The sequence below is a fragment of the Chiloscyllium punctatum genome, chromosome 6 (assembly GCF_047496795.1).
Source record: "Chiloscyllium punctatum isolate Juve2018m chromosome 6, sChiPun1.3, whole genome shotgun sequence".
NCBI lineage: Eukaryota > Metazoa > Chordata > Chondrichthyes > Orectolobiformes > Hemiscylliidae > Chiloscyllium > Chiloscyllium punctatum.
The window spans coordinates 40,066,478-40,081,238 of NC_092744.1; the positions used below are offsets into that span (position 1 = coordinate 40,066,478).

General features: G+C 41.4%; 1 protein-coding gene across 9 annotated transcripts in view; it reads right to left on the reverse strand.

Moving 5' to 3' along the window:
* Positions 1-14,761, reverse strand: part of armc9 (armadillo repeat containing 9) — a 157,496-nt gene that overhangs the window by 41,654 nt on the left and 101,081 nt on the right. For all 9 annotated transcript variants that reach the window (XM_072572497.1, XM_072572495.1, XM_072572496.1 and 6 more), the window contains 2 exons: positions 12,726-12,816; positions 12,305-12,428 (listed from right to left, as the gene is read on the reverse strand). In XM_072572497.1, the coding sequence (XP_072428598.1) occupies positions 12,305-12,428; positions 12,726-12,816 (215 nt within the window). The remainder of the gene's footprint in view (positions 1-12,304; positions 12,429-12,725; positions 12,817-14,761) is intronic.

Genomic DNA, 14,761 nt, shown 5'->3' on the forward strand with positions numbered 1-14,761 from the left:
GATTATCCGAATTTTGGATTATCCAAACAAGATCTCAAGGTCCCATAAAAATGGCATTAGGCAACTCAACATTCAGTTATCAGTTAAAAGGCATGATGGCGTGCATTATTGGACAACCGAGAAATGTTCAATAACCGGCACTCAAATTACCGTGTGTTTATGATCAGATCGATTATCCAATCAATCATCTGATCAAAATACTCCCTGCCTGTCTCGTTCAGATAATCAAGGTTCTTCAGTACAAACAAAACAAAACTATACCCATGAGCAAGATAAACAGTTCAGTTGGCCTAACCAGGATATTGGAAGAGCCTCCCATCTTTAAAGATCTTGCTTAATCTTATCAAGCAAGTGGATAAAATTAGCCTTAAATAATTGATTGGAGATGGGAATAACAAAAATAATTAAATAAAGAAAACCCTCCCATGACCACTTAAAGGGAAACCATGACTCATCCTCAACGTCAGATATTTCCCCAAGACCCCCATCGGCATAGCCTCCGATTTGGAAAAAAATAATCTTATAACCTGAATAGGAGCCAAATAAATTAATACATTGCATGAAATAGGGTACAGAAACTACTGGGTTTGACAGAAAGATAAGAACATCATCGCATATAATATGATCTTATGTGTCTTTGACCCTACTTCTGGGGCAGTTATGTCAAGATCCCTATGGATAGCCTCTGCTAGCGGTTTGATCACCAACGTAAAAAGCCGAACTGAAGGGGACAATCTTGCCAACTGCCCCTACAGATACTAAAATTACTGGATCTCATTCCATTAGTGAGAACTGCAGCCAGAGGATCATTTCATAGGACCCTTACCCATCTAACCATTCACCCAGACCAAACCTTTGCAGGGTGTAAAAAAGATATGGCCACTCCACCTGGTCAAATGCCTCGTCTGCATCTAAAGAGATCACTCATCCCCAATTGCTGCTGATACGCTTGGACCATATTAAGTAATCTCCTAACATTGTTGGAGGAGCTGCGGTCCTTTATAAAACCTATCTGGTCCTCTTCGACAATGGAAGGCATCACCGGTTCCAGCCTCAATGCAAGAATCTGAGACAAAATTTCAAAATCATAATTTAAAAGCGAGACGAGTGTACAAGAAGCACAGTCCTCTGGGGTCTTCCCTTCCTTAAGAATGAGAAAGATATTAGCCTCTCTCATGGATGGCGGGCAGCAATGACGACTGTATGAGTATTTAAACACGTACAGCATCAGCCCTGACAATTATATTTATAATTATTTTTAGAATTCACAAGGGAGACCATCAGGGCCGGATGCCTTCCTACTCTGAAGCTGCTTCACTGCCTCCTGTACTTCTTGCGCTTTAAAAAGGGCATTAAGGAGAGACGCCTGTTTGGAGGTCACTCCTGGAAGATCCAGGTTCCTAAAAAAGGACTCCGTCTTATCACATCTGTCCTCCCAGCCTTCTGACTAGTATAATTCAGAGTACAATCTCCAAAATGCAGCATTGACCTTCTTAGAATTACAAGTAAGAGTTCCAGTTCTTTCCCTGATTGAGGTAATAGATTGGGGGGCATTCTTTTTCCTTGGCAGATATTTGCCCAGCTCTATCACCATGCTCAAACAACCTTTGTTTTGCAAAGAAAACTTCCTTCCAAGCTGTCTGTGAGAACATGGAATTCAAGGTGGACTGAAGAGCTGTGACCTGCTGCAACTTGGCCACTGATGGCCTGTCAAAATACACCATCTCAGCTGTCTTCAGTTGTCCCTCTAGCATGCACTGCTGCTCTTCTTCAGACTGGCACAGTAAGAGATAATTATCCTGCAAGCGTAAGCCTTAGCAGTCTCCCAGAGAATAGACGGGTTGCTAGTCTTATCTGAAGTAATACCAAGAATGATTTAAACTCATTTGAAAAATACTAGTTGAACTCACTGTCCTTGAGAATAAATGGATCCATTCACTAGTGCCGTGAACCTGCTACGTTGCCCTTCATCTTGACCATTAAATATACTGTTGCATGATAGGAAATGGTGATATTCCCAATTGTACAGGACATCATCAAATCCAAATAAACACATGGGGGCTAGGTAAAGATCAATTCTATTATGACACTTGTGCGGATTAGAAAAAAAAATCTCTATCTGTAGGGTGGAGACGCCCCCAGATATCCACCAGTCCCAATTTCATACATAAATCAATTAGTTGCTGAGATTGCAGAGGTAGTTTTGAGGGGGATTTGGGCATTTTATCCACCATGGGATCTGTGAGACAATTAAAAGCTCCCCCTATAATAATATGCCATGACGCATTTGGAGAATACATCTACCAGAAATTTAAGGGGGTGCACCAGAGGACAATGAACCCTCAAAATACCACACTCTTCACCATATATTGAGGCTTTAAGAATTACAAACTGCCCATACTCATCTTTAGTATGATCTAGTAACTTAAATGGGAGTTAAATTCGAACGAGTATGGTCAATCCTCTACTCTTAGTATTGAAGGATGAAAGAAAAACACCCAATCAAACCCACCCTGCTGTAATTTCAGATGCTCCTTATCAGCAAGGTGAGTTACCTGCAACAGGGCAATATCAATCCTCTCCTTTTTAAGACTCGAGAGTACTTTTTTCCTCTTGACTGGCGAGTGATTCCCTTTAATGTTCTAGGTACACCATTTGAGACCACAATTATCCATAACCCTCTACAATAACTGTTGAACCCCCAACAGGAAGAACTTAGAAATCATTGAGTATGAACGAAGACAGACTCATGGAGCCTAAAAAGTATGCACATTACAACTACTAAATCTAACAAACTAACAAGCTCTCAAAATGTCGTCTACAAAAAAACCCAGCAAACTAAACCAAATACAAAAGGCATTTAATGGGGGAACTCTACCCCCTGCCCACAGGGGGCGCTTTCACATCTCCCATACAACTCCGTAACTCCTTACAGCTTGAGCCGCACACCATACTCAGGGAAAAGAAAGAAAAAGGTAATGTTAACAAAGAAGTTAAAAGTGAGCACTCTACCCATCCCCAAATATACATTAAACCCAATTAACATTGGAAAAAAATCCAACAACACTTTCTTCAAGAAAGGAAGTACAAAAGAAAAAGAGAAAACATATTGTCCATAATCTTTCGACAATCCAGTCTATTTTAAAGTGTGCATAAAGTTTTTCGCTTTTTCTGAAGAACCAAATGAGCATACAGACCATTATAAGTAAAATGAAGCACCACTGGGTACCTTACAGAGTATTGAATACCAAGGTCCCTCAATCTTCTCTTCACCTCATCAAAGGACTTCCTTTTATGGATTACGGCTGCAGAAAGGTCCTGGAAGAATACTATCTTGGATCCTTTGTAAACGAAGGCCTGTGGCTCCTTCCCTTGCATTCTGAAAGCTTCCATTACTCTCTGCTTGTCCCTGGTGGCGTTAGAATCACACTCGGACCAGGCAGGGGCACTGGTCCGAACCGGGCCTGCGCACTGCAACCCAGTGAGCTTTGTTGACCTTCACCCAGCTGGCCTCGGCCTCCCAACTAACAAATTGCAACAGCCAGTCTTCAAAAAAAAACTTACTGGCTGCTTGCCTTCTACTCCCCTTCAGCAGCCCGAAGACTATAATAATCTTCCTCTGACCTGTGCTTTTGAAGTCATCAACCTGCTCTATTAAGGCCCGGATCTGCTTCTTGAGGGCCTGGATCTGCTCCGTCAAGAATTTGATCACAACCTCTGATGCTGCAATCCGCCATTCAAACTCCTCCATTCACTTTTCGAGCCCTTTCAGCTCCTGCTCGTGTTTGTGCAGCATGGCCGAGATCGGTTCCAGCCTGGTGCGACTCTCCTCAATCCTCTCCTTGAGTTTCACAAGCTCTGAAGCCCAGGTCTGTTGGGAAATTGATTCCAGCAGAGTTGCAGAGGAGAGTCGGAAGCTGCAGTCGCAATTACGGTCACGGGCGTGTCTGATGCTGCCGGGGACTGTCCTGTGTGTTGGAATTCTTATACTTTATGAACTGTCACAGCTCACATATAGGTTAAGGGAGGTTGGACAAAACTGTAGCTCAATTAAGAACACATTCCTCTCAGAAAGGTTGAGGAGAGAGAAAATGCCATTAAAGCAGAATGTGGAGTTTAAGACCAGGTGTCTTCAAGATGGGGGTGCTATACATTGTTTTACAGTCAAACAGCCAGAAAGTACTTAATGCATAGACTCAAACACTTCTTCTTTACTAAATCTGTGAGTAGTGCCACTACGCTGCTAATGTTTGGAACAAATTTCTGGTAGAACCTGCTTACTCCCAAAAATCCAAACACCTCTTTCTTTGAGGATGGTCGTGGAAATTCCTTGATGACTTTCGTCTTCACGTTTCTTGGGGGTCAATCTTCCATGACCGATGTTATGCCTACGAATGTAACCTCTGCCTTCACAAATTCGGATTTCTTTAACTTTATTACCAGTTTTGCTTCTCGTAATCGGTCAAAGATATTTGCTGACTGTACCATGTGATCTTTCCATTGCTAAAGATCACTAAATTATTCAGATAAACTGCACAATTTGTTAACCCAACCAGAACCCTGTTCATGAGTCTTTGAAATTTGGCAGGTGTGTTCTTCATTCCAAAGGGCATCACTTTGAATTGATATAGCCCATTTGGGATTACAAATGCAGAAACCTCTTTTGCTTTCTCTGATAAAGGCACTTGCCAATAATTACGCAGTAAGTCCAACTTTGTGATATAACTGGCTTGTCCAACTTTCCCTATACAGTTCTCCAATCTTGGTAATGGGTATGAGTCCGATTTTGTTTTAGTGTTGACCTTCCGATAGTCCACACAAAAGTAATGAATCGCATCAGGTTTGGGAACTAACACCATCGGCGAACTCCAATCACTCTGACCTGGTTCAGTCATATCACCAGTGAGCATCGCAATCACTTCCTTTTGCACATGTGTGGCTTTGAGGGATTAAGTCTGGAGGGGTGTTGTTTATTGGAACAGCATTCTCGACTTCCACCTCATGATCGGTCGGGAAGGTTATTTAAGAACTTACCTTGACGCCAACCGTCTTTTTGCATCAGAGAGCGGCGGGAGCTGGGCGGAAGTGAAGGCAGAGCGCAAAGCCGGTCGGGTAGGTAAATGATTGTTATTTAAGTGGGTGTGTTCTAGACCCCAGGTCCTACAAAGTAGGGCCTCCCTTCCTCCCTCCAACCCAAATTAAAAGTCCACAGACTTGCCCCAAAAAGAGGGTCCAAGGAAGTCCCTGTGGATTGAAGTGTGAGGCTTTAGCTCAGGAGTCTTTGACAAGGAGGTTGAGTGAAGTGATTACGCCACAGTTGAAAAGGGTGAAGACATGACTGCCAAGCTGGTTCAGTATGCTACGTGCTTGATGTGTGAGGTCAACGACTCTGGTGTGTCTGGCTCGTACAAGTGTGGAAAGTGTGTGCACGTTCAGCTACTGACAGAGCATATTGTAGCATTGATGAAAGAACGAGGACCTTAGGCTCATCCAAGAGAACGAGATCTTTCTGGACAAGACCTTCAGCGAGGTTATTACCAATCGTATCAGAAGAGAGCAGACGATGAGGAAGGCAGAGAGGAGACAGGTGTAAGAGACCCCGGGGGATGTACCTGTCAGGAAAAAGTTGAATCTTTTGGAAACAGTAGAGACAGATGACACTGCCAGTCCGCAAGGCAGCCAGGTCTGTCAATCAAAAGTTGGCATGTAAACAGAGCGGAAGAGTCAGACATTGCAGAGAGCAGTGGTAATAGGGGACTTCATAGTGAGAGGAACTGACCGGGGTTTTTGTGGCAGCAGGCGGGACTTAAGGATGGTGGGCTGCCTTCCTGGTGCCAGGGTTAAAGACATCACAGACAGAGTGCAGGAAATCCTCAAGGACGAAGGTGAAGAACCAGAGGTGGTGGTACATGTCGGCACAAATGATGTCAGGAAGAAGAAGAGGAACATACTACAGCGGGACTTGGGAGAACTAGGAAGAAGGCTGAAAAGCAGGATGTCCAGGGTGGTTATCTCCGGTTTGCTTCCAATTCCTCGGGCTGGAGAGGCCAGAAACAGGGAGATAATGGACTTGAACGTGTGGTTTGGGAACTGGTGCAGGAAGCAAGGACTTAAATTCTTGGATCACTGGGGTATGTTTTGTGGTAAGCATAAATTCTAAAAGAGAGATGGTTTGCACCTTAATAGGTTAGGGGCCTGCATTCTGGCAGGCAGGTTTGCTACTGCAACACAGCCATGTTTAAACTAAGTAGCGGGGGGGAGGGGACAAACTGGATGTTTAAGAAGGAAATTGGAGGGTAAGTTAGAACAAGGGAAGTCAAGAAAGACAACTGTATCAGTGAGGCAGAAAACTCAGAAAGGGATCATGCTGTAAGGTTGAGTGAAATAGGAGTTGATGGGAAGGGTGAGGGCAGTAACAAATTAAAATACTATACATGAATGCACAAAGCATTAGAAATAAGATGGATGAGCTTGAGGCTCTTTTGGAAATTGGCAGATACGATATTGTGGGGATAACTGAGACGTGGCTTCAAGTGGACAGGGCCTGGGAAATGAATATTCAAGGCTACACGTGCTATCGTAAGGACAGACTGACAGGCAGAGGGGGTGGGGTGGCCATGTTGGTAAGGGATGATATTCAGTCCCTTGCGCGGGGGGACCTAGAATCAGGAGATGTAGAGTCAGTGTGGATAGAGCTGAGAAATACTAAGGGTAAAAAGACTCTCTTGGGAGTTATCTACAGGCCCCCAAACAGTAGTCTGGATGTCGGATGCAAGTTAAATTAGGAGCTGAAATTGGCCTGTCGCAACAATGTTACTACAGTTGTTATGCAGGTAGACTGGGAGAATCAGGATGGTATTGGACCTCAAGAAAGGTACTTTGTGGATGGATTCTTAGAATAGCTGGTGCTGGAGCCGACCAGGGAGAAGGCAATTCTGGATCTGGTATTGTGCAACGAACCAGAATTGGTCAGGGACCTCAAAGTGTAGTGGCTTCAATCTGCAATTTGAGAGGGAGAGGGTGCAATTGGAAGTGACAATATTTCTGTTGAATAAAGGGAACTATGGAGCAATGAGGGAGGAGCTGGCCAAAGTTCAATGGTGCAATACCTTAGCAGGGATGACAGTGGAGAAACAATGGCAGATATTTCTGTGTATAATGCAGAAGTTGCAGGATCAGTTCATTCCAAAAAGGAAGAAAGATCCGAGGAGGAGGCATGGGTGGTCGTGGCTGACGAGGGAAATTAAGAAACATATAAAGTTAAAAGAGAAAAAAATATAACATAGCAAAGATAAGCGGGAAAACGGAGGACTGGGAAGCTTTTAAAGAACAACAGAGGATTACTAAGAAGGAAATACACAGAGAAAAAATGAGGTACGAAGGTAAACTGGCCAACAATACAAAGGAGGATAGTAAGTTTTTTTAGGTATGTGAAAGGCAAAAAAATGGTTAAGACTAAAATTGGGCCCTTGAAGACAGAAACAGGGGAATATATTACGGGGAACAAAGAAATGGCAGAAGAATTGAATCAGTACTTCAGATCTGTGTTCGCTGGTGAAGACACAAGCAATCTCCCTGAGGCAACAGTGGCTGAAGGACCTGAATTTAAGGGAATTTATATTTGCCAGGAATTGGTGATGGAGAGACTGTTAGGTCTGAAGGTTGATAAGTCCCTGGGGCCTGACTGTGTGGAGTTTGCACGTTCTCCCCGTGTCTGCGTGGGTTTCCTCCGGGTGCTCCGGTTTCCTCCCACAGTCCAAAGATGTGCAGGTCAGATGAATTGGCCATGCTAAATTGCCCGTAGTGTTAGGTAAGGTGTAGATGTAGGGGTATGGGTGGGTTGCGCTTCGGCGGGGCGGTGTGGACTTGTTGGGCCAAAGGGCCTGTTTCCACACTGTAGTAATCTAATCTAATCTAATCCCAGGGTACTGAAGGAGGTGGCTCGAGAAATCGTGGATGCATTGGTGATTATTTTCCAGCGTTCGATAGATTCGGGATCATTTCCTGCGGATTGGAGGGTGGCTAATGCTGTACCACTTTTTAAGAAAGGTGGGAGAGAGAAAGCAGGAAATTATAGACCAGTTAGTCTGACCTCAGTGGTGGGAAAGATGATGGAGTCTATTATAAAGGATGAAATTACGACACATCTGGATAGTAGTAACAGGATAGGTCAGAGTCAGCATGGATTTATGAAGGGGAAATCATGCTTGACTAATCTTCTGGAAGTTTTTGAGGATGTAACTCTGAAGATTGATGAGGGAGATCCAGTAGATGTAGTGTATCTGGACTTTTAGAAAGCTTTTGATAAAGTCCCACATAGGAGGTTTGTGAGCAAAATTAGGGCGGATGGTATTGGGGGCAAAGTACTAACTTTGATTGAAAGTTGGTTGGCTGAAAGGAAACAAAGAGTAGTGGTAAACGGCTCAATTTCAGAATGGCAGGCAGTGACCAGTGGGGTACCGCAGGGATCAGTACTGGGACCGCAGCTTTTTACAATATATGTTAATGATATAGAAGATGGTATTAGCAATAACATTAACAAATTTGCTGATGATACTAAGCTGGGTGGCTGGGTGAAATGTGATGAGAACGTTAGGAGATTACAGGGTGACCTGGACAAGTTAAGTGAGTGGTCAAATGCTTGGCAGATGCAGTTTAATGTGGATAAATGTATGGTTATCCACTTTGGTGGCAAGGACAGGAAGGCAGATTACTACCTGAGTGGAATCAATTTAGGTAAAGGGGCAGTACAGAGAGATCTGGGTGTTCTTGTACACCAGTCAATGAAGGTAAGCATGCAGGTAGTGAAGAAAGCATGCTGGCCTTCATAACAAGGGGGATTGAGTATAGAAGCAAAGAGGTTCTTCTGCAGCTGTACAGGGCCCTGGTGAGACCCCACCTGGAGTACTGTGTGCAGTTCTGGTCTCCAGATTTGAGGAAAGACATTCTGGCTATTGAGGGAGTACAGTGTAGGTTCATGAGGTCAATTCCTGGAATGGCGGGATTACCTTACACTGAAAGACTAGAGCGATTGGGCTTGTATACCCTTGAGTTTAGAAGACTGAAAGGGGATCTGATTGAGACATATTAAAGGATTGGACACTCTGGAGGCAGGAAACATGTTTCCGCTGATGGGTGAGTGCTGAACCAGAGGACACAGCTTAAAAATACGGGGTAGACCATTTAGGACAGCGATGAGGAGAAACTTCTTCACCCAGAGAGTGGTGGCTGTGTGGAATGCTCTGCCCCAGAGGGCAGTGGAGGCCCAGTCTCTGGATTCATTTAAGAAAGAGTTGGATAGAGCTCTCAAGGATAGTGGAATCAAGGGTTATGGAGACAAGGCAGGAACAGGATACTGATTAAGGATGATCAGCCATGATCATATTGAATGGTGGTGCAGGCTCGAAGGGCAGAATGGCCTACTCCTGCACCTATTGTCTATTGTCTCATGTACAATAGTGTTATCCCTCCCCATCTTATTCCTGCATATGTCCTTATATTGCTGCAACAAACCTTTCATGGGTTCTTTGCTCCTGAGACAGACAGTTGACTAACCTATCCCACTCAAGGACTTCCTCATTATTTACGGTATTGTGAGGCACATCAAACTCCACGATGTCTGGATCTGATTCCTCATTTTGCAGGGCCGTAACTAATATCTGTTTCTCCAGTTCCCTGTCTCTATTATCATAAGGTTTCAACGTGTTCACATGACATATCGATAAAGTATTTTTTCTATCCAGTATCTTTACCAGATAGTTTACCTGAATTAATTTTTTCTCAATTTGATAGGGCCACTAAATCTTGCTTTGAATGGATCTCCTACCACAGTTCCCAAAACAAATACATCATTCCCAAGGGAAAACATTCGAATTTTAGAATTTTTAATCTGCCACCTGCCTCATTCTATGCTGTGACCTCTTCTGGTACTGTTTAGCTACCTCACCTACCAAATTTAATCTCTTCCTCACCTCAGATACATAATCCAAGTGTGAGATCGCCGACTTCAGTCCCATCAATTTTTCTTTAATTAATTTCAAAGGCCTTCTCACTTCATGTCCAAATATTAACTCAAAGGGAGTAAAAAGAGTAGATTCATTTGGGGCATCTCTAATGGCACAATACAAATGGGATACCTGTATCCCAATCATTCGGGCAATTCTGACAGTACATTCTTAACATGGTCTTCAGGGTCTGATGCCACCTTTCTTATGTTCCCTGGGATTCAGGATGGTACACACTTGATTTATTGTGCTGTATACCCAAACTATCCATGACTTCCTTAAACAGTCTAGCAGTAAAATTTGACCCATGGTCTGACTGAATCTCTCTTGGTTGCCCATACTGAGTAAAGAAAGATACTGACTTCTCCACCACCATTTTTGCCTTAATATTCCGTAATGGAATTACTTCCGGAAATCTGGGAGACAAATCCATTATGGCTAGCAAGTACTGGTTCCCACTTTTAGTTTTAAGGAGGGGACCTATACAATCAATCATAACCCACATGAAATGTTCTTTGAATGAGGGAATTGGCAACAAAGGTGTTGGTTTTATTACTGCCCGAGGCTTACCTACCATTTGGCATGTATGACATATACAGGAAAATCTAACCACACCCTTGTGCAGTCCAGGCCAACAAAAATGCTTCTATACCTTAGCCTGAGTCTTCCTCACACCTAGGTGACCTCCTACTGGTAATTCATGTGCTAGCCATAACACTTCCTTTCTGTATGCTACTGGCAACACAATCTGGTGCATTTCCGCTCATTTCTCCAATTTTTTGTTTAGAACAATCAAATATCACTAAATAATTTTCACAAAAGTATTATCTAGAGTCCAAAGATGACATCAGCAATATTTTTTTATTACAAGTCCTTTCCTTTAAGTTCTCCAAACAACTTCTTCGCCAATAATGTAACCTGATGTAATGTAACATCAGGGCTTTTATATCTGCCGGGTGTATCAGAACCTTTGATTGATTAACCTTCAAGTTCACCCTCAGTGAAGAGATCAGGCTTGTCACTGTTCAGCATTCTCCGCTTATCATGACAGCTTAGGCTTGTAAGTTGACAGATGAGATTTTCCTCAGGGGCCTTTGAACCCTATTGTCAAGTTGAAATGTGACGACATTAACTGTGTAGGAAACATGTCTGCTATGATTCTCCCTGAGGTGGCCCACTAATGCCCAATGAATAAGTGCATGCAGACAATGCCAGAGGGCACATCAGCAACCTTTCAACTTGAAAGAAGCAACAGGATACAAAGCTATGTAAGGGAGTAGGTGCTTCAAAATGGAGGTACAATATCTCCAACTTATTTTAATTTAAAAATGGCTTTTGATGACAGGCCACTGTTGTGGAAGGGGTGGACGCAATGAAGGGCATGAACCACTCTTTAGGGTGGTCTAAAACTGTTGCAGGTGACCCTTTAGACCTGGCTAGCATGTTGATTCTTCCATATAGCACCAGAAGGCAGCTTGCTAGAAGTTAAACTGATCTCTGCCACTCGTGGGAATTTGGAAGATGACTGGAAAGTTCCAGTTGGCCTCCTTCTAATGGCTTTAAGTAGTCCTAGTTGAGCTGTGCCACTATTAACTGCATCAGGATGGATAACGATATCACAATGTCTCCCATCCTACTTCATAAAAACATGCCATAATATGGAGCGAGAGAACCAGCACAATGAGCAACAGCAACATTGCTAGCTCACCCAATTCCAATATCAATAGAGTCTGAAAACAAGCTTTAGTCATTGATGGCATTGTGCTGCTTCTTTTTTTTTGCAATATTAACTTTTTCTGTAAAAATATGTAGTGCTGGGCCACCACATTTCAGTATATTTAGTGACACTTTCATATTAACCATGGTTTATGTTAAAAAAAATTACCCAATCAATCCAAACAAGATAACTTTCTAAAGACTTTCTACTTTGTGGCAACCTGCATACTAAGTAAAACAAATCAGTGTGATACTTCAAAGGCATAGTCAATTGTCTGTAATTGCCCTCCTTTGGTATAGATTTTGACACACCACAGCATCCTCTTCCAATAACTCTCCTCCAACGCGATTACACACTTATTATTCATCTAATCAGAGACAGAAGATATCTACCAAGTTTCTCGTTCTATTTCTGCACCATTATCGCTGAAGATCTTCCTTGACACTTAACTCTTTGACCAAGTTTTCAAATAACTCTACCTAGTAAATCAATTTTTGACTTAGGGCTCACTTTTTACCTCTGTGAAATACCCTGATAGATTTTTCTACTTTAAACATACTAGATGAAAGAAAGTTGTTATCACCTGAGACTAAGTTTCTGTAGGGCTCCTAACACATTTTCTCTAGTTATGGAATCTTCCTCCTCTATCTCCAGTGCTTCTTCAAGTATCTTCAATAACACTGTGCTCTGTGCTAAGTAAGCTCGACCTGATACATGAGGAGAAAAAACAGAGTTACATCAAAAGCAATTTTTAATATTTACAAAAAATACTGTGTATGTTGAAATAATCTGAAATAAGAACACAAAACGCTGGAAACACTCAGTAGGTCTGGCAGCACCTGTGCAGTGAGAGACACAGCCAATGTTTCAGGTCAGAGACCTTTCTTCCTATGTAATAGATTGTTAAGAAACCAGTTTTACTTTAGATGTGAATTACGCATATAAGCTAAAACAAACTCAAAATTTCAGTCGACTATTAACTAGGGAATAAAATGAAAACTTACCATGTGACAGCGATGCAAAGCCATTTATTAGTCGTGCTGTATACTGTCGGACAATCTCACTCTTTGAATTTAACAAATTAATTAAGCTCTTCTGCAAAAAAGAAAATAATGTCTTCAATCATTTACTCATATCTTAGAGTTAGCTTGAAACAAATTTTTCTCATTATTTTGGCTTATCAAATTAATTTTAAAACAAGTTTATTCTGGCACCAGCAGTCTACTTAACCAAGTGTTCCTATTTTGACAGATAGCCTGATTTAGTTACTGACAGAGACTTCATTTTCATACTGGGCTAAGTAATGTATGCATGTATGTATGCAATGGAATACAAACTATGCAACTCCACATGTCAGTGATCAGTGCAATACATGGTTCTCAGTGTTAAAGATTCATAAAAAACATTCCAGGTTTAGTTCTTAGCTTGTACTAAGTTAGCCTGGGAAAGATAAGTGCAGAGTGGAAAATACATTTACAGAACTCTTTTAATTTGAAAAAAACTAGATTGATACAAATGTTATTGTGTACCTCTTAGAGTTGTACATGAAAAACACGATATTTTGAACAATTTTGAGTATTCGTAAAGAAAACATAAACAGGACATATTCCCTAAGTAGAGATCTCCAAGCACTATCAATGATTTCAACATCCATCGTATGCTAGCTGTAGAAACATAGACATGTTTTTACGTTATTCCAATATAGAACAAAAATACAGATAGAATTATCTTGTGTTTTCATAAATCCTTATGATTTCCCCAAATGACACTGAAGAAGGATGAAACTAAGGATTATGGATGTAGCATTACCGGTGTAATTTTCCTCTCTCTGGAGGTGGCAAGAATTATGTGTGGGGTAAGAAGGTCCATTGACTAGTCAGCAATTAAGGACCTTAAGTTATTAATTAATGGCTACTTATTGCCCACCTCCTCCCAGACTATGTGTCATTCCAGCATGTGAGAAAAGTGTGTGGTTTTCTGACTGGGTAACTGGAGTGACCGGATGAAGGCTCCAATCTGGGGGCAATCAAAGGAATAGATGATGGGCAAAGGGATAGCCTCTGAAAGCCACCACCCTCTCTGTGTTGTTGAACCTCCATGACTTCCATTTCCCCACAACCCCTAGTAAGATTCTTAACAATTATAACTATTGTTTTGTAACAAGATTTTATTTCCAGATTTACATTTATGAAGGTAAGATTAAATCTCATTCTCTGGATTACGAATCTAAATTTTTGGATACGCAACTGGTATCATAGTCATGACACTATATTATTTTAGAATCACTGTCTTAGTTATTTTCCATCAAATCTAAGCCAAGCATCCAATCCTATGTTCAGAGAACTTCCAAAATCACACAATTTTCTTTTGTAACCTGGTTGCAATTATTATGAAATTATTCGTTAAAATCTATTTTGCCTTGTAGAAACTGACCTTAATCCCCAGTTTTTTCCTTCTTTTGTTGCCAGAACAAAATCAAATTCATAACTTAAAATAAAAGTTAATTTTGTGCAAGTAGGTATTTCCTGATCATTATGGTTTAATATCATACTGAGTTCATAATTCATTCATAGAGCTGGTAAGGAAGGATATGACCTTTCCAGTGCTAAATTATGAATTGTTTGTATCTTGGTTTCACACTTTCTAATAATTGGCTTCATACTGGTCAATAAATTTTCCAAAAGGATCCTTAAAATAAGCAGAATGAGTGGGATCTAAATTTTGGGCTGAGTGATTAAAAAAATGCATTAAAACAGTGCAACAATCAATCTCCAAAAACAAATTTTCAAAAGCAAATTAATGTTCTATTCTGAATGAGTAATGCCATTTCAACAATTGCCCTCATTTTAAACAAATTTGCAATATGAATACCATCTCCAAGTCCTACCTTACCCAAGAAAATAAGGGAGGGCAAAATGATACAATTTACTTGTACCACAATGAAATGACATCAATTTAAATATTTACTGCAATACAGGCACAGTAAAGTTCAAAGGGCAAAGCTGTATAATTCAGAAGGAATTTTGCTTTTCAGAAGGAA